At 42.1% G+C, this 20,444-nt stretch overlaps 1 protein-coding gene across 1 annotated transcript in view; it reads right to left on the bottom strand.

Moving 5' to 3' along the window:
• Positions 1-20,444, bottom strand: part of ALDH1L2 (aldehyde dehydrogenase 1 family member L2) — a 362,966-nt gene that overhangs the window by 55,497 nt on the left and 287,025 nt on the right. Inside the window, exon 19 of the mRNA XM_044087828.1 lies at positions 4,462-4,560. Within this exon, the coding sequence (XP_043943763.1) occupies positions 4,462-4,560 (99 nt within the window). The remainder of the gene's footprint in view (positions 1-4,461; positions 4,561-20,444) is intronic.

Genomic DNA, 20,444 nt, shown 5'->3' with positions numbered 1-20,444 from the left:
CTACAGTGTAGGAAAGGGAAATCTTCCCATTCCGCACTGTATGGAGATCTCCGTTGAAACGTTCAAACTTTTAAAAGTTTGATCATATGGTGTGGAACATATGACATTCGAACTTTTAAAAGTTTGAGAACATAATATAGACCCATAGTATCAGTAACAGCAATAGAGGCAGTATTAGTGGTGGCGGTACTTACTTGTGGTAGTAGTTTAATACTAGCAGAAGTGGTGGTATTAATAGCAACAATAGTGGTACTTGGCAATAATAGCAGAAATGGTAGTATTAGTAGTTGTGGGGGTGGTTGTAGTAGTAATAATGGTGGTAGTAATAGTAGTAGTAACAGTATAAGTAGTAGTAGTAACAGCAGTAGAGGCAGTATTAGCAGCGGTGATAACTCTTAATGTTAGTAGTAGTAATAGCAGAAGTGCTGGTATTAATAGCAGTGGTACTTGGCAGTAACAGCAGAAATGGCAGTAATTATGGTTGTATTAGTAGTTGTGATGGTTGTATTAGTAGTAATAATAGTAATGGTGGTCAAAGTAGCAGTAGTAGTAACAGTAATTATTGTAACAGCAATAATATTAGTAATAGTATAAGTAGTACTTGTAGTAACAGCAGTAGAGGCAGTATTATAGCAGTGGTGGTAGTCACTAATGGTAGTTGTAGTATTAATAATGGTAGACATGGTGGTATTAATTATAGTAGTTGTGGTACTTGGCAGTAACAGCAAAAATGGTATTAGTAATAATAGTGATGGTAGTATTAGTAGTTGTGATGGTAGTTGTAGTAGTAGTAATAATAATAGTAGTGGCAGTTCTAGTAGTAGTTGTAATAGTAAGAAGAAGAAGGATCCAACTATCATAAAAGGATCAGATGGACTAAACTGTTATATATTTTTTCAAATATTCTACAAAATTGGTTTAACATTCTGTCATACATAGACAAATGTGCTTTTTTTTCCATAAAAACAAAAACACTTCTCAGCATGTTGCCCCATGTGTGTATGTATGCGTGTACTTTTGTTATTTAGGATAGTCTGAAATGGCACTTTCCCCCAAACAAGTGCTTTTTTTAGGCTACTCTGCAGCACAGTTCTAATACACCTTCCCCATAAGCCAGACATCTACTGTAACCAGGCAGGATTACAGGACCGGATCAGTAAGGCAAAACACAGCTACCTTGACATTTGAAATTCACAAACAGCTTTCTTTGACCTTGGAACATTTACAGATTTGAACTTTAGGCATAGCTCACTGTCAGAAACCTCATGGTCTAAGCCTAGGCAGATCAATGTTTCTGTTTGCCCAGCTTTGATATTCTCTTCCAGCACAGTGTGTGACAGAAGAGTCTTTCTAATATTTTATGCAGTAATTCAGCTGCAGAAAATGCTCCTCCTAGGCCAGTGCTGTGGTGCACAGGGATAAAGCCCTAACTACAACCCAGGCAACCTGAGTTCTATTAGCAGCTTGGGCATCTTAGCGACTGGGAGGGTTGTCTAGGCATTCCCTGTGGGGAGGTATGGTCCAAAGAGCGGAGTAGTAAAAAAGTGAATGCAGAGAGGAGAATGATACCAAGGGATAGATCATAAATGAAAAAATCCTCTGATGGAGACTGTCAAAGACATGTCCTTCCTGACATCCTTAGGTTCTGCACTAGCCCCAGCCTTAGAATGGCGATAGTCTAAGGGCAGTAGGAGGGACTGGTAGACCCAGTGATGGATGGGGGCAGTGGGTAGCTTGAAAGAATGAAACAGAAGGGGAACAAAAAAATGTTCTTCTTTATCTCATTCCCCGTGAGCATCACATGGCAGGGACCAACATTGATTATACAACATTACTTGTACGTTTCTCCATATGAGCAGAAGACTCTTCTGATCACTGTCATAAAAAAGGTTCTTGCATTTTTGCTAGTACTGCTCTGCTGCCCCAGTCCATCAACAGACTGCAGCCTATTCTTTCAATATAGTCAGGCTCCGCCCTCCAGGGCTCTGCTGCCCCAGTCCATCAATAGATTGCAGCCTAGTCTTTCAATATAGTCAGGCTCCGCCCTTCAGGACTCTGCTGCCCCAGTCCATCAAAAGACTGCAGCCTAGTCTTTCAATGTAGTCAGGCTCCGCCCTCCAGGGCTCTGCTGCCCCAGTCCATCAACAGACTGCAGCCTAGTCTTTCAATATAGTCAGGCTCCGCCCTCCAGGGCTCTGCTGCCCCAGTCCATCAACAGACTGCAGCCTAGTCTTTCAATATAGTCAGGCTCCGCCCTCCAGGGCTCTGCTGCCCCAGTCCATCAACAGACTGCAGCCTAGTCTTTCAATATAGTCAGGTTCCGCCCTCCAGGGCTCTGCTGCCCCAGTCCGTCAACAGACTGCAGCCTAGTCTTTCAATATAGTCAGGCTCTGCTGCCCCAATCCATCAACAGACTGCAGCCTAGTCTTTCAATATAGTCAGGCTCCGCCCTCCAGGGCTCTGCTGCCCCAGTCCATCAAAAGACTGCAGCCTAGTCTTTCAATGTAGTCAGGCTCCACCCTCCAGGGCTCTGCTGCCCCAGTCCATCAACAGACTGCAGCCTAGTCTTTCAATATAGTCAGGCTCCGCCCTCCAGGGCTCTGCTGCCCCAGTCCATTAACAGACTGCAGCCTAGTCTTTGAATATAGTCAGGCTCCGCCCTCCAGGGCTCTGCTGCCCCAGTCCGTCAACAGACTGCAGCCTAGTCTTTCAATATAGTCAGGCTCTGCTGCCCCAATCCATCAACAGACTGCAGCCTAGTCTTTCAATATAGTCAGGCTCCGCCCTCCAGGGCTCTGCTGCCCCAGTCCATCAAAAGACTGCAGCCTAGTCTTTCAATGTAGTCAGGCTCCACCCTCCAGGGCTCTGCTGCCCCAGTCCATCAACAGACTGCAGCCTAGTCTTTCAAAATAGTCAGGCTTCGCCCTCCAGGGCTCTGCTGCCCCAGTCCATCAACAGACTGCAGCCTAGTCTTTCAATATAGTCAGGCTCCACCCTCCAGGGCTCTGCTGCCCCAGCAGCTACAATGGAAGTAGTCCAGCTACCCAGTTCTCCACAAGGTGCAAGTGTGCTACTAGATGCTGCAGGGAGACTCCTCATCTGTGCCCGGTAGCAGTGATCCATCCACATATCCACTAATTTCCTGATTCTCCTGTCTGTCTCTCTTTCTCTGTCACTTGGCTTGCCAGCTAAACTCAGGATACTATTAAAAGCCCTGTCCCATAGCATTAGGCCAAACTATCAAACAAGAAAGCCTGTTTTACAAATCCTGGCTAGAATTCTGCCATAGTGAAACCAACTCTGCTTTTGACCATAAACATGAGTTACACACATAGATAACACAAAGGACCTGAAAATGGGAGGAGACAATATTATCCATTTATATGACTCTAACAGAATTTCCTGGAGAAACAGATTTGTATCCCAAAGGCTACCTCTAATATGAAATAAACTTCCCATCTTCATAAAACAAAGCCTGTCCCGCACTCTCTTCAAAAAGAGTTTGGATAAATGGATGGGGAACTGTAGATTCACTCCCAGGGTACTGCCCATGTCCCTTATGGACAAAGGTAGTCTATAAAATGACTCAGGACTCCAACTCCCAAAGAACGACTACCCTGATACTACCCCCACCCCATATCTGGGAATTAAGATATAATATTGTCATATCCTGCGTATTAATGGCTAGACTTGTAAAGGCTCTTGTGCCATTAGCCTAGTAATCACCTATGAACCTACTAACCCTTGATCCATCCACATATCTGCTAATTTCCTTATTATCCTGTCTGTCTGTCTCTCTCTGTCACGTGGCTTATCAGTTAAACTCAGAAAAGTATCAAAAGCCCTGTCCCATGGAATTAGGCCACATTATCAAACAAGAAAGCCTGGTTTACAAATCCTGGCTAGAAGTCTGACACAGTGACATCAACTCTGCTTTTGGCCATAAACATGAGTTAAACACATAGATGACACAATGGACAAGAAAGTGGGAGGAGGGAATACTTTCCATTTATAAAGTGATAGGTGAGTCATTACCAGTGGCTGTATGTAAGGTACTAGAGCAGTGAGATCCTACTGATAATCTGCTGTCAATGTGATTTCTTTAGAATGGATTTTGCACATTACACCTGCTGCATAAGAGAGCTGTGAGAACAAACACTCCCCAAAAATCATCATCACAACACTTACACAGTTAGAAGCCAAAAAGCTCCAAGCAGTGATCTGAAGATAATGGGCAAAGGAAATAATGTACAGTGTATACATTTGTTAACCAGGACAGAACACTGATGACCCATGTGGGCCTATTTCAGGTAGAGTCAGGGACAGATAAGTTACAGATCAGACAAAATACATTATCAAAGCAAAAGGTGAACTTCTTAATTCTGTTAACAATAAAACAATCTTTAATTTCTTACATCTCTAAACAATGACTTGAATATATTTTGATCCATGCTAACTTACAACTCTCCTGATGAATTCATCATGAATCGATTCTTCAACAAATAGCCGCCCTGCAGCGATGCAGTTCTCTCCCTTGTTAAAGAACACTGCTCCCATGCCCTGCACAAAACAACAGCATCAGGCAAAGAGTGAAAGGTGAAACATGGTAAATACTTACAATTATTACTTTTTTTATTTTCTTAGGTTATAATATTCAAGAAGAAAGGCTGACTTTCAGGACAGTCATCAGTGTTGAACCATTATGAGGACAGTGAAGTAAGTGACATACTGTTTATTTTAAAACAGGATAATTGGAATACTAAGAGTGAAATGGTAAACAGATTTAAACAGCAATAGAAAACTACCATCCGACTTCCTCTTAATATACACCTTAACCTCTATACAACACAATCACTTTATTCTGAAGTGTTCCCACTACTCTTCTGAAATGCTTAATAATTGTTCTGGTACTCACCTTTTTAATTTCCCTCTCAAAATTTTAAACCTTCATGTGTCTTCCTGTATGTTTTAGCTTTCACTGCCCTCAGTGATTTCTACTTTTTTATGCTTTCTTGTTTGATAGTATGCCTTTAAACTCTAAACAACCTAGAAATATTATACAATGTGCATATATTTCTATAATACGTAAATGTCTGGCAGTCATAACATAGTCAACTTTCAAATGTGATTTCAGGATCCTGAATTTGAAAGAATTTATTGCTTTATTGTACCTATAATACTGTGTCGCAATGTTTTAAAGTTTTTATGCTACCATGGCAAATGCTTACAATGTGTACTTCTTTTTGTATTATATGCAATCTCATGTTACTACATTAATTAAATTACTGCTTGTTCTATTGTTTGGGGCTTTTTCCACTACACCACAAGTACAAAATCATTCTTGACTCCTTTGGATTATCCTTAGAAAAATAAATAAAGAAGGTCATTATGAAAATGTTCCTTTAACTATTTTTTTATCTTTTCCTTGGTATCATTGTAATTACAACTGCATAGCAAATAGCTGTATGGTTACTGGCTGTCTACCTTGTTATACACAGGCACCCAAATGCCAAGCTCCTTCACCATTGATCCCTGTGCCTGATCCTTAACATCTTGATATGGATGTGCGTGCTCATTAATTACTGCAGTTTATAGCACCTGCCTTTTTAAGTTCAAGCTTAAATGACTGTCACTGTTTTCATGGTAAACATCAGACGTACAGCAAAACAAATCTAATATACTTCTAACTTACTCAAATAACTCCTCCTTACCCTTCATCTTCACCTTATCCTTCATACCACACGTGTCTTCCTCTGAATTTCAGTACACATTCATGCTAACAGCATAAATACATCCAATAAACAGATAGTCTTGAGATGCACAAAAAAAGTTTTACTACAGTAATATTACTTCTTTTAGAGACATTTTAGCAAACCAGTCAAGCCTACTAGGTTCATCTGACACAGAATTTATATTAAACAAGTAAAGCATTCCAGCCTATCCCAGTGTAGCACAAATAAATGGTGCCAGGGACTGCAGTTACAGAGGATGTCAAACGGATTTACTTTATAGCATAAAGGGAAAAAAAAAAACTTCAAAACTATACCTAGTGGAAATTTCTAATAATGGACAATTTATAACATGACTAGGAAGACAAACATCAGAACCTGCTTGGGATAACAGTAAGTATGAGTTATGAAAATAATGCAAAAAGAAAACAAAACACAAGACAAATTTCTTCAGGGAAAGACAATTCATTGTATCTAGTAACCCCAAACTATTTCAGAGGGAACTATATAGCTGGGGTTGTGCAACATACCAATCTGCTAATCTCCGTGTTGTCCGCTCTACATCACAGCCATCCTAAAGGCAGACAGATATTAACAATTCCTTCATGCCTGTGATGTCTTCTTCAGGCTGAAGTGCTACCTCCTGTGACATGCCTTGACTTGGTGCTCCTTCTCCAGGCAATGGACACAGATTTTGCATCCTGTTTAGTGACCAGACAACCAAGGGAAAACCCTGAAGGCCTGTGCTTTTTAGGCACTGAACCTGGGAACTTTACAAACAATTCTTGTTAAGACTGAGATGCAAACTATGTTGGTGTTGTGAGACAAGAGGACAACACGGGGCCAAGTGTTCCCACCCACCTCCTCCTGAGCCAGCATGGTGATTACCTGACATGAACCAGAGAAATAAGCATTCATCTTGGGGACAAGTTCTAGAGCTTTAGGAAGAACTGGATGACAGGATTCTCTGGAAGAAGATGTCAACTGTCACCCACAATGGAGAGACTCTCAAATTATGCTATCTAGTTGTACACTACCAGTGACTGTCTTACATTGTGCCTATAATGTCCAGTGGCAGTCTTGCTTGAGAGGCCACCCAATATCCCATAATAATGATGACTGCAATCAGGTCAATCAATCTCGGAGGCATAAGCCAAGACATAGCCACTGATGCAAAATTCCTCAGGTTATATTAGTGTGCAATGTTGTACCCGCCCTGTGGCTAGCAGTTTGCATGGGATGAGTGATGTTTCACCAATGTGATATTGGTATCATCGACTCATGCTATGTCAATTTGATGAAATGGCTGAGATGGTCTTATTCTCTGTAGGACCTATGGCAAAGCCCATCTCCAAGATTTGCTGGCATATGTTTTACTGATACATTTTTAATATGTTATGAGGCAATGCTTTGCAATGTGATGGAAATATATGAAAGTACTCTGTGACAGGACAGATAATATAAATATGGTATCTGTACAGCAATTGTGTATCTACTAAACAGAAACTGACTGTAATCCACAAACTACCAGAGAGCTACGATTTTCTACAGCATGGTTAGCTGCCTAATGGCAAAGGATCTGCAGTTTGCAATCCACTTGGAAAGAGTTTGCTTGGAAACTGACAATCCTTCCCTTCTGACAACAAGGAACACAAACAGTTTTACTTTCTTGTTAATTTCTTGCCTTCACTACATGTAAAATCTAAGTTGTATGTAAGGCCAGAATGTGAAGGATCCTCTCCGCTGTTTTATGATCCCATGAAGAAAACCGGGAGATGAATGGATTGGCTTAAGGATAATTCTAACATCATTTTCAAGAGGAAATGTGAATTTCCTGTAAGAGAACCCAGTACTAGTTAAAGACCAGATATAACTCCCTGCAGATAAAGTTTTTGAGAGTTGTGGGCAGAGGTGATGGCCACAAATGTTTTCTAAGAGATTAACTTCAATGCAGCTGCACTAGAGGACTTGAAAAGGAAATGGGTATGCCTGACTATCAAGAAGTTCATGCCCTATGAAGGGGAGGATTTCTTCAATGGAGGTTGATATGCAGAACTGTTTAAGGAACTGCTTGACTGGCTGATGCCAGGCTATAGCCTCGTCCTCCACATTATCATGATGGGCAGAAATATGTAATACATGCACTATGACCAGGAAGTAACCAAGACCCAAAATCATTTATGTGTGAAGACGGTTCCTCTCAACCCTAATGAAGAACTCCATCCATTTCGAATAGTATGTCTGTTCGTTTGTTAGTAAGATTTTCACCTGAATCACTTTTGAAATCCCAGTGAGGAAATCCAGCAGAATCTATAACGGCAACCTATCACCAAGGAAGAGTTGGTTGGCATCCCAACCATTGGAGACTTCCTTAGGCTGGGCTAGGAATGTTTCCTGTACTGGCAGGGGATGCCACAGCCTGACATACCACCCATCTCAGCAATCATGGGGCAACAAGGATGAGTTGTAGTCTTTTGCCCCTGAATTTTATGATCAGTTGCACAATTAGGGTGAATGGTGAAGCTGTGTATAGCACTGTCCGTTTCCATGAAATGGAATATGAAGCCACTATTATCTACTCCTTTCCCAGGTGCACAAAGCAGAAAAGAAAGAAAATTAATTTCTCCTGGTTGGTAAACAGGTCAGTCTCCAGAGTGCCCCATTCCCAAAAGATCTGCCCCAAACATGTGTGCTAAATCTCAAGCTCCAGCAGCAGACAACAGTACTGGCTTATGGAGTCTGACAGCACATTCATATCACATGTAATGTGGTCTAATGACAGTATGATTCCTCTGTCTATGGGTGAATGCTGTAACCACAGTGTACCTTTGCTTGTTCTAGTATCACACAATGATGTGACTGCTTGACTACATAAGTAGGAAGGGTGGAAAAATGTCTCCAGCCACAGCTTTTGGGGTAAACAGGACTGCCTCTTCTATAGAGAGGAAACATTTCCTCTAAATATAAGAAGACATTATTACCACTTCACTCTACAATTCACTATAAGGATTTGACACAGGTTTGGCTTCACAGAATAGAAGTCACCCTTTGATTAGTGTGAGTGTACTGTGCCTCTACCCACTACGACAAACAGTCTAAGGGATGTATAAGGCAATGTGAACAGCTTAACAGCCATTACCCAGAAAATGCAGTAGAGTCAGAGGTAAGATCCTTCTGCATAGTCACCAAGTCAAGGCCATGATCTCCTGGACCCTCTCTGTCTGCAGGAACAAACAGACAACACTGCAGAATGTCCAATGACATGCAAGTAAAGGCAGTCATCTAAGAGTATCACAGAGGATCTTTCACAAATTATGGTCAGCTCTAGGGACTTCAGCCACAGGGGTACCAATCAGAAAGATGTTACACAGGAATTGATAATGCCACTAGACATATTTCATTACAGAGACTTACTGCAAGCACTACTAAACTGCATACAGACAACAGCCCAGATGGCAGCACTTTATAATGAAAATGCTGCCCACTCAATAAAATAAAGGCACCTACTGTGTGGAATGCAGACATTGAAGTGCCAGAAAGCATATGGAATACCCATTAACAAAAAATGCAGTGCAATAAGACAGCACAGTGCTAACTCCCTGAACAGTCACCATTTAGAACTTGATGTACTGACTGTTTCTTCTCTATTTTTTTTTTTTTATTATTTTTTGACAAGTGCCTACCAACCATCAAGCCACTCCCAATGAGAAATGGTCTATTGATTCTTCTATACTGGCATCCTCGGCACAAGAGGGAGAGCCACTTGAGATGGAGGGGTCATCATCCATACAGCCACAGGGGTTGCTTGCACCCTTGCACGCATCCTAGCAGTAAAGGTGATTTTTTTAAGGATTTAACCCTTCTTCTTGAGCAAGACAAGGGTAACCCACATCACAGTGGGGTCACTATATTTCCTCACATACCCACGCGCTCACACATGCACACACACACACACACACACACACACACACGCACACACACACGCACACTTACACACTTATGAGGTCTTGTTTAAGAAGGCTACAATTTTCACAGCTTGGCGGGTCAAATGTACAACCTGAGGCCTGCCTCCCAGCACCTGTGCACCTCTTTGAAAGAACTGCAGCATAAGGTGGTTCTGTTCAGCCCATATCCCCAAGGAAAGGCATGACTATTTTCCCCTATGACAGTTCCAGAAGAATCCTATGCTGCTAATCAAACCTGTGATTCCTAGATAATAGTCAGGGCTTTGTCCCACTATACGAATGGAGCTGGCTTCTCTATAAATGTTTAACATATGACTGGGTGATTCACACCTTTTCCCAATTTCCCAGTGTTATTTTTTCCTAATCACCTTTGCTATACTGTTACTGACTGCAAAATCAAAATTTGTGTGGCTGTTCTTTTTATTCTTGTAGGTTGTTTATCACTTCCCTGTGGTTGTGTGAATGCATGCTTAGTATAGTTAACTAAGCTGGTATGTCAAGAGAATGCAGTGAGGATAGCCCCTTGCAAAACATTATGGAACTTTTGCTTGGTTTGGTCTTTGGGGCACCGGTAATTAAATGTTCAAACAAGAAGCACCAGATGTGTTTGTTGTCATCAGTGATATCCAGAACTAAACAGAGGCCTTCTGTCTCCTTTGGAATTAGGAACATATGAGAGGAAAAATAGATGCCTTGGTCTGAAGGGTGGACAGCCACTATGGCTTACATAAGTACAGAATAGAAGCATCCAAACAGCTCTATTGAGATGGGTTGATCTTTGAGTAGAGCTCCTACTAGGATGTAACCTAAGAGCTCTAAGACATTGCCAACCTTGACCATGCTGAGAACACACTGGCTCTTCATGGTGACACTCCAAGCAGGAAGCAAACTTGCAGAAACTACACTCCAGAACAACCCCAGATGATATACAAGATGATATCTGTTGTAATGGTGCAACCATTCTCGTGAGTGATTTTGACGGAGAAGGGGAGGAGAGAAACAATCTGATGCTTAATGCCTCCGACTGGGATATATTAAGGCTTCTTTCTTCCTGAGAAGAGGCTAGTTAGTCCAAGCAGAGAAAGATGAAGAAGAAAAGGTCTGAGAGTCCATAAAGGTTATCTATCATGGTAAATGCTTGTTTCCACTTCATATAAGTTATCCTGCACCCTGGAAAGGACATCTGAGTTGGATTGTATGTGCTCTTTCTTTACAGAGGAGACCCTTCGATTATGTCACCTTGTGAAGCGTACATCTGCAGTCCTAGCTGTAGAATCAGCACTATCAACATTTCAGTAAGTCACATGGTATTCAACTGTTGAAGCTATAAGCAGTGTCATGAATATTTACTTTAATTTCAAACTAAGATATGTCTGAAAGGTTTACCAGCATCTGATCCACTATGAGAACAGGAACTAAGCTCTAACATGGCAGAAAAGAACACTTTTCTTGTCCACCCTTTCCAGTGTTTTAAACTCCTTTCCACGTGGCAAAGTAAAAACATTCTGTGGTCTCTGGGCTACGTGTTGGACTAAAGAAATCAAGTAGGAGTCCACTCTACTACACCAGACTAGGAACTCATTCCACTCACCCACAGTCTTATATAGGGCATATTCCTTCTTGGAAGTCACTGGAGCACAAGCTGAGTGTCTCCAAGCTGTGCATGTGACATCCTTAATGACAGGCTGACTCCATACTGGAAATGCTATTTAAGGGTGGGTGATGCCCATAATGTTGAGCTCAAAACGCAGACTCTGGAGATGTACAAGCACAGAAATGCAGAGGCTAAACAAGGACACCAGGCAAACAGCATGCCAAGGAAACATAACAGTATGTACAATCACTCAGCTGTGAACCAGACACCTAAGTAAGAATACAAGCACAAGGTACCCATATAAGAAATGCAGTACAGAAACAGTATATGTCCATGCAAATTGTACATGTAACAACATGTAAAAGGGCCATCATAAATAGCCAAACCCATGATTACCACACAGTCTGATATGATAGCAACACAGTACTGAAATACATACAAACAGTAAAAAAAAAAAAAACACTTTCCACACCATATAGTGAGCATCTAAGTCATGCAAGCCCAAAGCACAGATGCGAACTCCATGTTAAATGAACACCTCCAGGGCCACAGACTTTGAGAGGTGCTGACCGAAAACTACACAACATTAAAGATGTGCTTTTGTGATCCTGGTCACAGATTAAGCAAACGTGAAGGAACACTGCTGCCATGGGAGGATATTTACCCAGAAATACAACAACTGTATGTAGTTATTAACTTAAAATGGCAGTGGAAAGGTCCAGGTCCCAGGGTGACAATAAACACATACATCCATAATGCAGATATGTGCCAAACCTGCTAATGGGAAGCAGAGTATAACAGGGTGTTGGGAAATGCCCAGACAAACAGGAAAGAATGGAAGGCTGAGACCCACAGAAGGCTATATTCAGCTATCCCTTCAAGCTGCAGAAAGGCCAGTTCTGCAATTATAGTCAACCACAGGAGGCCTGTAGCCAACTGATACTAAAATGATACCTCTATTACCAGAAGAAGTGGACAAAACCAACTGGTGCCATATCTACACAATGGGAAGCAGATATTGAGGCACATTAGTCACAGCAAACATACCAAATGTGCAGGACTTGATAAGTTGATAGGCAAATACTAGGCTAGCTGCCCTTATAGGCCACTTTAAGCCTAGCCATGGCAAGAATCAAATCCTGTGCCTTGTGCATGTGGGGTATAAACATCATAACCATTATACAACCCACAACTCAGACAAATAGCCAGAACTATACCTCCTGTGCCTAGGTCACTGCAGCAGCAGAGGTCAAGAAAGCATATGCAAAAGGGCTACTACCATCAATAATGTCTGCTGCAAGATCATCCAGGAATCAGTGAGAGAAGCACCACAGGTGAGTTGATAATCATTGCCCGTAGATAAAGAGGAAACATCAGCAGAGTGCACAGGCTGCAGCACTGAGGCAGGACTTTTGACCACAGGCTGACAGCATTGAGGCAGGAGTTTTGGCCACTGTATCTTCCCCTTTGCGAGGGTGTTTTCTGCAGACAGGGATGGGACATACCATTGTTAAAGGCTGCACAACACTGTTGCTGAGCCAAGAAAAAAAAACTATTAAACCAAAACTGAAGTAAACCCAAACCAGCAGTGAAAATCACAAAAATATTAAAAACACTGTACAGCAAGCCACTTAAAGGACATCCTCTAAGTGGCTTGCTGTACGGGGTTTTTAATTTATAAAGAAAAAACCTACACGACATGAAGGAATTGAGGTGCTGATCATAGATGGGACATTTCCAACACTGAGGTCCATCTGCCAACAGTTGTATTTACTTCATGGTTATGTAACCATGGAGGACAACCAAAGGATACCACCCATGTCACAGGTACTAACGTCAAGGAAGTCTGAAGCAGGACAAAACCCCATCTTCTATATAGTTTATGAGGTGGCTGGGATGCTACAGGTTACAACACAGTCCCTGTCTAGTAACAGATTTTGAGAGGGCTGCAATAAACTGTGGAAGAATTGCCCCCAAAGCTTGACATCAAGGATTTCACTTCCACTTTGGTTAGAATTTGTGGCACCAGATCCAGAAAGGTCTTGAACCCACATGTGGACTGGAAGGTGTCTGGTTGATGGAATAAGCAAACAAACAGACAACTGAAAAATTTAACTAGATGAAAAAAATAAAAATAAAGGCATTTTTTTGCATGAGGGCTTGCCACTATGTGCCCCCCACCACCTTCCTTAACTTCAATATATTAACTCCATGGCCTCACATCCATGGAGAAAACTGAAAAGCCCAAACACTTAATCACTGCTAGGCACTGGATGTATGCCTTCATGAAACTGTTTCAGGACTGATTTTCAGTGAGAAGCAGTAACTGACAAGTTTAAATACAAAAAGCTATTCTACAAGTAGCAACCTCCTGCAGTTTACACATGATTTAAGGGTGGGGAAGCCGGACTGGACCACTGTTTTATACTTCATTGCCAGAAACGTATTACCTGGGAGTTTCCTCCTATGCAGTAGTTTTCTTCAGGATGCAGAAGTTATCCAGTAATTTGAGAATTATATGAGCAGTACACCGAAAGGAGGGTAAAAGAGAAGGATACTATCTATAGCCCAAATGCCTATAATATGATGGCAATCACATCATCCAGTCTACTCAGATTACAGAATGAAGAGGAATCATGGAATCATGTACATGACTGGTAGGTGGGAGGCATCTAGGAGTCCCCTACTGAAGTTTCTCTGGGAGAAATGTAACAGGATGTATAATATCTGCTTGGCAATCTGGTTGTGGTGGTGGTGGTGATTGCCAAAACCTGCATGAAACAAACACACCAAGAGGAGGAAAAACTTTTCTGCATCATTCAAAATCACTCATAATACATAACACAAAACACTGACATCCACTGCCTACCGCCTACTCCTGCATGCAGAAGCATGCAACTACAGCCTGTGCTGGAGATGTAGAACAGATCATTATTTAATTGGCATGGAGAAGGATGGGTGCATTTTTTGGACTTATGTGCAGGAACATATCCATTTTATGAATAAACACCACAGCAAACTGCATTTTTTACATTTTTTTCTGTCTACTAAGATCCATACGCTTTTTCACAGGTTGCAAGTCACACCTTTCAAATATTTCTGAGAATCTTCTTTTTGAAATTCTGGCCCTTCACTATGATTCTTGCACAGTAACTATATGAAATATTGGGACCTGCTAGAACAAGTCCTGAAATAAATAAACTGAATGACAGAAAAACAGACTTACATATACTAAATCTGAGATGCTATTTCTCAGAATATCCCCCTTTCTCCAAGGTATGGTGATGTCAAAGTTGGTATACATATACGTTTGGGGGAGTTGCCCCCTTGGGCCACTCCTCGATGGCATTTACTTCTTGGAGGTCAAAGCAAATGTTTGGGTTTTATGGCTAAGTCTGCAAATGACTATAAACTTCTACCTCTCATTAGTTCCCCACTGGACACCAAGAACACATTAGTTCCCCACTGGACACCAAGAACATCCATGAAGGCCTTTCCCAAACAAGCAACTGTCAAAAGCTTGACTTTTTTCCCTGCTCCTTCTTGCTACAGCATTATGCAAGAAATTCATCAGGTAAAATTATTCCTTCTCTAACTCTAGCAATTAAAGTAACTGAGTCCTCCACTAGCTGTTTATCTGTGAATACATAATGGAGGACTTATTGCATCTCTCTACATGGGGAAGCAGTATCCTCTGTTCTCTCAGTTATGCTTTTGTATTTCATGTAGAAAATGCAGAAATACAAAGCATGCAAATATGCTCATTCAAAACAGAGTTAAAAGGCTGTAATCACAGCAGACAGTTGATGCTGATAAAGCAGCCATAAGTAAGGTTGGACTGGTAAAGCCCTAGTTCTAGGCGACTTAATGTATACTGGACAATCTTCAATGTGGAAATAGTATGAGATGCAAACAGAAAAAAAGTCAAATTCTTATCAGCAAAATGTTTTATGACACCTAACAGATGATGATTAATGCCCCAATGCCTACAGCCTCCTCCTAGCCACATAAGCAAAAATTAAGCCTTTGGCCAGTCAGTTTGGAGACGTGTGAGGTCCATAACATTCAAAGTCATACAATCCAGATACCAGTAAAGTACATATACAGAGACTCAGTTCCATGACTAAAACTGACAATGACAACAACCATCTACAATGTCATTGAGGGGTAAAGCCCTGACTACAACCCATCTAATTCAAGTTTGATTAGCAGCTTGAGTGCTTGATGGAGCTGGCAGGGGAGGGTGGGTATGTCAATTCTGGGGTGGTGCAGGGCATGGCTCATACTGCCACATTCCCTTGGAAGAGGAGCTGTGTTATGTAGGCATTCTGGGGTGGTCCTTTAGCTCACCAAGCCACCATCTGGTGGTAGCCCCCATTAATGAGTTTATGAGACCATACAATTACAGGAGGATACTGTGAACTTCTGCAGTGAAATGGGTGGTTCATCCCCCCCACCCAGCAGGTGGGATGATGCTATTCAAATGCCCCCACAGCCAAGTTATTGGCAAAGACACAAGCAGCCGTCATGTCTGCCTGAATGATGCCCCTCACGTCGGGTCTCACTTTAGTGGTTCATGGGGGAGCAAAATCAGTTTGAGTCCAGTTGTTGAAGGCTTAATGGACTGCAGGCACAGTGGCAAAAAGAACAAAGAAAAAAACACAACGGCAAGAATCTCAATGTCAGATGACCCACTACTAATTATTACACTTTCTGCCAGGTTAAGGAATCAGCAAACACAAACCAAAGAAGAGTTATTACTCCTAGTGGTTACAAACGCCTGAAGACTAATCTGTCTCTATGACATAGAGGGGTAAAACAATGTCTGCTGCCCATACGTCACAGCTACAGTTAGAGGAATGGGCACCGGACAGGCTGGCTAAGTAATGATGACAGCTAGCCAATGCTAACTCATCCATTCTAGGTGAGGAAGCTGGCTAAGTCCTGCCAGATGACCACCCTCTGGGAGCACAAGCCCAGGCAAGGACTCCTTCCATTCCAGCTAAGCACTGCAGGCATAAGGAAGCTTGTGCCCTTCCTAGGGTAAGTGTATATGGCTCTGTATTGTGATTGCTGGCTGACGGAAGGAATAGGAGGACTATAACCTAGCATATAAAATTCTAACAGAGACCAAAGATGATGACTACCAGTATCCTACACTTCCCCACCTGGCATAAAGCCTTGAGATCTCAGCTCCTGTTTTCCAACCCCCCCCCCCCAGGCAACACTGGTTTTGTGGACATGGGGGACAAGGAGAAAACATGGGTTTCACAGTGCAAGTGACATAGTGCTCAAAGGCTCAAAAAAAATTCAAAATATGACTAAAGACAGATGTCAGTATTCTGAAAACCACAAACCTCGGAACATGTACAGTAACAAAGAGAAGCTCTCATTTCAATATGGCTGCCCCCTGACTCTTTTTTAAAATGCTACATTATTTTACGACAGCACCAGATTGGTTTTACAAAAGTAACAGACCATGATAGTGTAAGACACATGACCCACTAACCCTATTTTATGAAACAACAACAGAAGTGTTTAGAATAAATGATGGAAAATCTGGCAACAACTCCAGGAATTGTCCCCTACTTTTTTCAACAAAAGATATGGGATATTTAACATCCACATGAACTACCAAATCAGCAGTTAAGTTCCTGATTTAATTTGTCATAGAATAAACAGCACCTCAGGAGGTGAATGCCCACCTCATTCCACCCTGCAGTCTCAGTACTGGACTTTAATGCAAGTGACTGGTAGGCTACTCAAGTGTCTAGTGTATGGACAGAACTTATAGTCTTCTAATATTCTGTTCCACAGAGGCTGCAAGAATGGGAAAACATTAACACTTAATATAAACTGAAAAAAAATCGATGAATTATACTCCTTAGCATGTCTCCATGGTCTCTAAATAGCCTACCCTTGCAGAGCAGGAAAGGATTATGTACTGGAAAATATAAAGGTTCATCATCAGAACTGCCGAGAAGCCCTTTTAGACAAGTAATAAAGAAGAGCTGGGCAGCCATTCTGCAGAGGGATAAAGCTAGGATTGTAACTCAGATGGCCTACATCAATTAGTACACCACTTGCAGGAGAAATTGGGGGAGGGAGGGTGGACGTGAGAGACCAATGCCGGCTTGCCCATCACAGGAGGGACAGTGTAGCCTGCTATACTGACATTGCAGAGAAAGGTATACTGATGGAGGCATCAGTTTAAAGCTGTTATGATGTATTTGCTAGTTTTCATCATGCATCTGGAGAAACACATGTGCACTGAAGAAGGTACTGAAGGCATGCTCACATTTAAGCATGTTAGCTACAAGAGGTGTGATTAGAGATCTAAGACCTAGCAAGAAATCATTCTCCTGTCTGCCTCAATGACAGTCCCTCTGGTTGGCTGTTTCTCCCACCAGTGTTTTCTGAAGCAGCTGATGCAACGGGGGAATGAACAGGTTCAAGACCAGTAGAAAGGGAGTGATAGCCAACATGCCTGACGGAGAAGAAGATTCCGAAAAAAAATAAAGAACAGAGAAGCAGAACTTCTTTGCATCTTATATCACACTGCCCCCCACCCCACAACACACAGACATATATACCCAAATCTACATTTAAATAAGGATATAAAGATATAAAGAAATGCAGAGACAGCATACCACATTTTGTAGCTGACAGAGTAAGCAAAAGGTCAGACAACAGTCAGTACAACGCAAGGAGAAGAAACAATTAAATATTTAAACACAGTTCTCTCAGACCGAATCTTATTAAAAAAGGCAGATGCTTCACTAAGCATACCTGAGTCATAGTTGTAAAAAATGCCCTCTGAATGCAATTGCTGTGGTAAATCAGATGTCCTTCAAGTTGTTGATTTTTTTCCTCTCCAGTTCTGGATCTCTGGATCACCCACCACCATTCCTGGACAAGGTTACTCCTGCCCGTGGGACAGCTAGGCCTCCTGTATCCATGTCCATCAAGGCGATCTTATTTCTCAGGGGGGTCTCAGCTCAGGGTTCTCAGGGGCATCACTCCAAAAGGCAGGCCAGAAAAGGCCAGGCCTGAAAGGCCTCCAACAACCTCTCTTCTGAGATGAAGCCTCTCATTTGGATTGAGCATTCCAAGAAGAATCCTTCCCATCCCCCCCCCCCTCCCCACACTGCCAGCAGATAGCTAGGTCCCTGGAGGGAAAATGTAAGAACCTCTACACCACCACCCCCACCATGAGGTCACTTAACTTTTTTTTTATTTTTGTTTACCAGGATTTTTTTTTTTTTTTTGATTTACAAAAAAGCTAGCCCCTCTCCTTATTGATAGAAAGGCATTGCAGGATTTATAGTGTTAAACACTCAGCAGGGTTAGCAATCATTTCTTTCAGTGTTATTTATGATGCATTGGAGGCTTCATGTAGGGCAGCTATGACTGGGGCTGTTATACGTAGACATGCTTGGTTAAAAGAACAGCCACTTCCAAACCATGTCTAAGTAAAGTTACTTGATGCACCTCTGGAAAAACAGAAGCTTTTTGGTGCTAATGCTCAAGATGTGTTGAAGTCCATTGAGGAAAAAGCTAAATCAGTACAGACAGTCAAAGATTTCCTCCAGGTTCAGCCACCCAGATTCAGCAGGAATTGGCCTTCAAAGAACTGGTCCTTTCCAGACACTGACAAGTTTCAAATCCTTATTCTCAAAAACTGGCATATCTTAACCAAGGACAACTGGATTCTGGATTTAATAGACAAAGGTTACAGATTCACCAATAAGACAATGCATGCCAAACCTGCCCACTTCATCAGGGCAGAGGCACTCATTCAAGTTTCAAAGCTGTTAAATATAAAAGCAATAGAAAAGGTCCTCCACAGGAACAAGGCCAGGATTTTATTCAAGACTGTTCCTTGTTCCAAGAAAGGAAAACAAATGGAGGCCTATACTGGACTTGTCTACTCTAAATACTTATCTATGCTGGGCAAGGGGTCTTGGCTGGTCACTCTGGACATCAAGGAGGCATACCTGCATGTCCCAATCAGACAAAGCTGCAGAAGATACCTCAGATTTCTTGCAGGGACAGAGCATTATCAATTCTCAGCATTGATCTACTGCCCAGAGTGTTCCACGAAATGCCTGGCATCAGTATAGTGGCACACTTTCAAATATACCCCTACCTGGACGACTGCCTCATACAAGCAGACAACAAACAAACCTGATATGCAAACTTGGACTATGTCATTCAATTACTACAGGCCTTGGGATACACAGTCAACATTCAGAAATCAAGACTTCTGCCATCCCAATAGATTATTTTCCTAGGAGCCAAACTGGACACAAAAACACAAATGGCTTATCTCACAGAGGAAAAACAACAGCAGTTACCAGAGTACTTCAAGCTCTCCCAGGAAAGAAGCTCTCCCAGCTGACTGCAAGGAAAATCCTGCAGGCCCTGGGGTTCATGGCATCTTGCATTCTTCTGATACCTTGGCAAGACTTCATATGAGAGAGCTGCAATGGTACTTAAAAAGCTTATGGTCCCAACACAGCCAAAGCCTAGAGGACGTAATCCCACTCATTCCATGTCTGCAAAGAGAATTTCTGTGGGCTCAAGCAAGTCAGTTAAACAAAGGCATGTATTTCAACAAGCGTCAAGCAGGTCAAATGATTACAACAGGCGCCTCAGACCATGGATGGGGGGACAGACAACACCACTGTTATGTGGTATATAAACAAGCAGGAGGCACTCATTCTTATCCCCTCTGCAGACTAACAATGATTCTCTGGGAAAAATCCTAAGTCTGAAGATACATTTGCAATCCCAGTTTGTTCCAGGCAAGGACAATGTACTGGCGGACAAGCTGAGCAGAAATTTCTTGGATCCACGAAATGATGGCTGCTGCTCACATTTTTTCTCACAAACAACAACATGGGAAGACCCGGGACATAGATCTCTTTGCGATGCTCTCTCCTCCAGCCTGGAATTCTAACACAATTATGCATTCCCTCCTCTACCACTGCTGACCAACAGGCATTTTAGCTCCAGACTGGCCAAGGCAGCACTGGTACCCATTGCTGTTGAGCATAACTTGGAGGTTAGTTACCTCTCTTCTATCTCTCTCTTTCCAAAAAGTTCAAGAGATCTTTACGAAAGTAGGCAGACCTCCACAAGAAAAACCTATTC

This window comes from Protopterus annectens, chromosome 11.part0 (assembly GCF_019279795.1).
Source record: "Protopterus annectens isolate FY-2018-M chromosome 11.part0, PAN1.0, whole genome shotgun sequence".
Taxonomy (NCBI): Eukaryota; Metazoa; Chordata; order Ceratodontiformes; family Protopteridae; genus Protopterus; species Protopterus annectens.
Note: the sequence above shows the minus strand (reverse complement) of the source record. Positions and strands in the feature narration are given on the sequence as shown.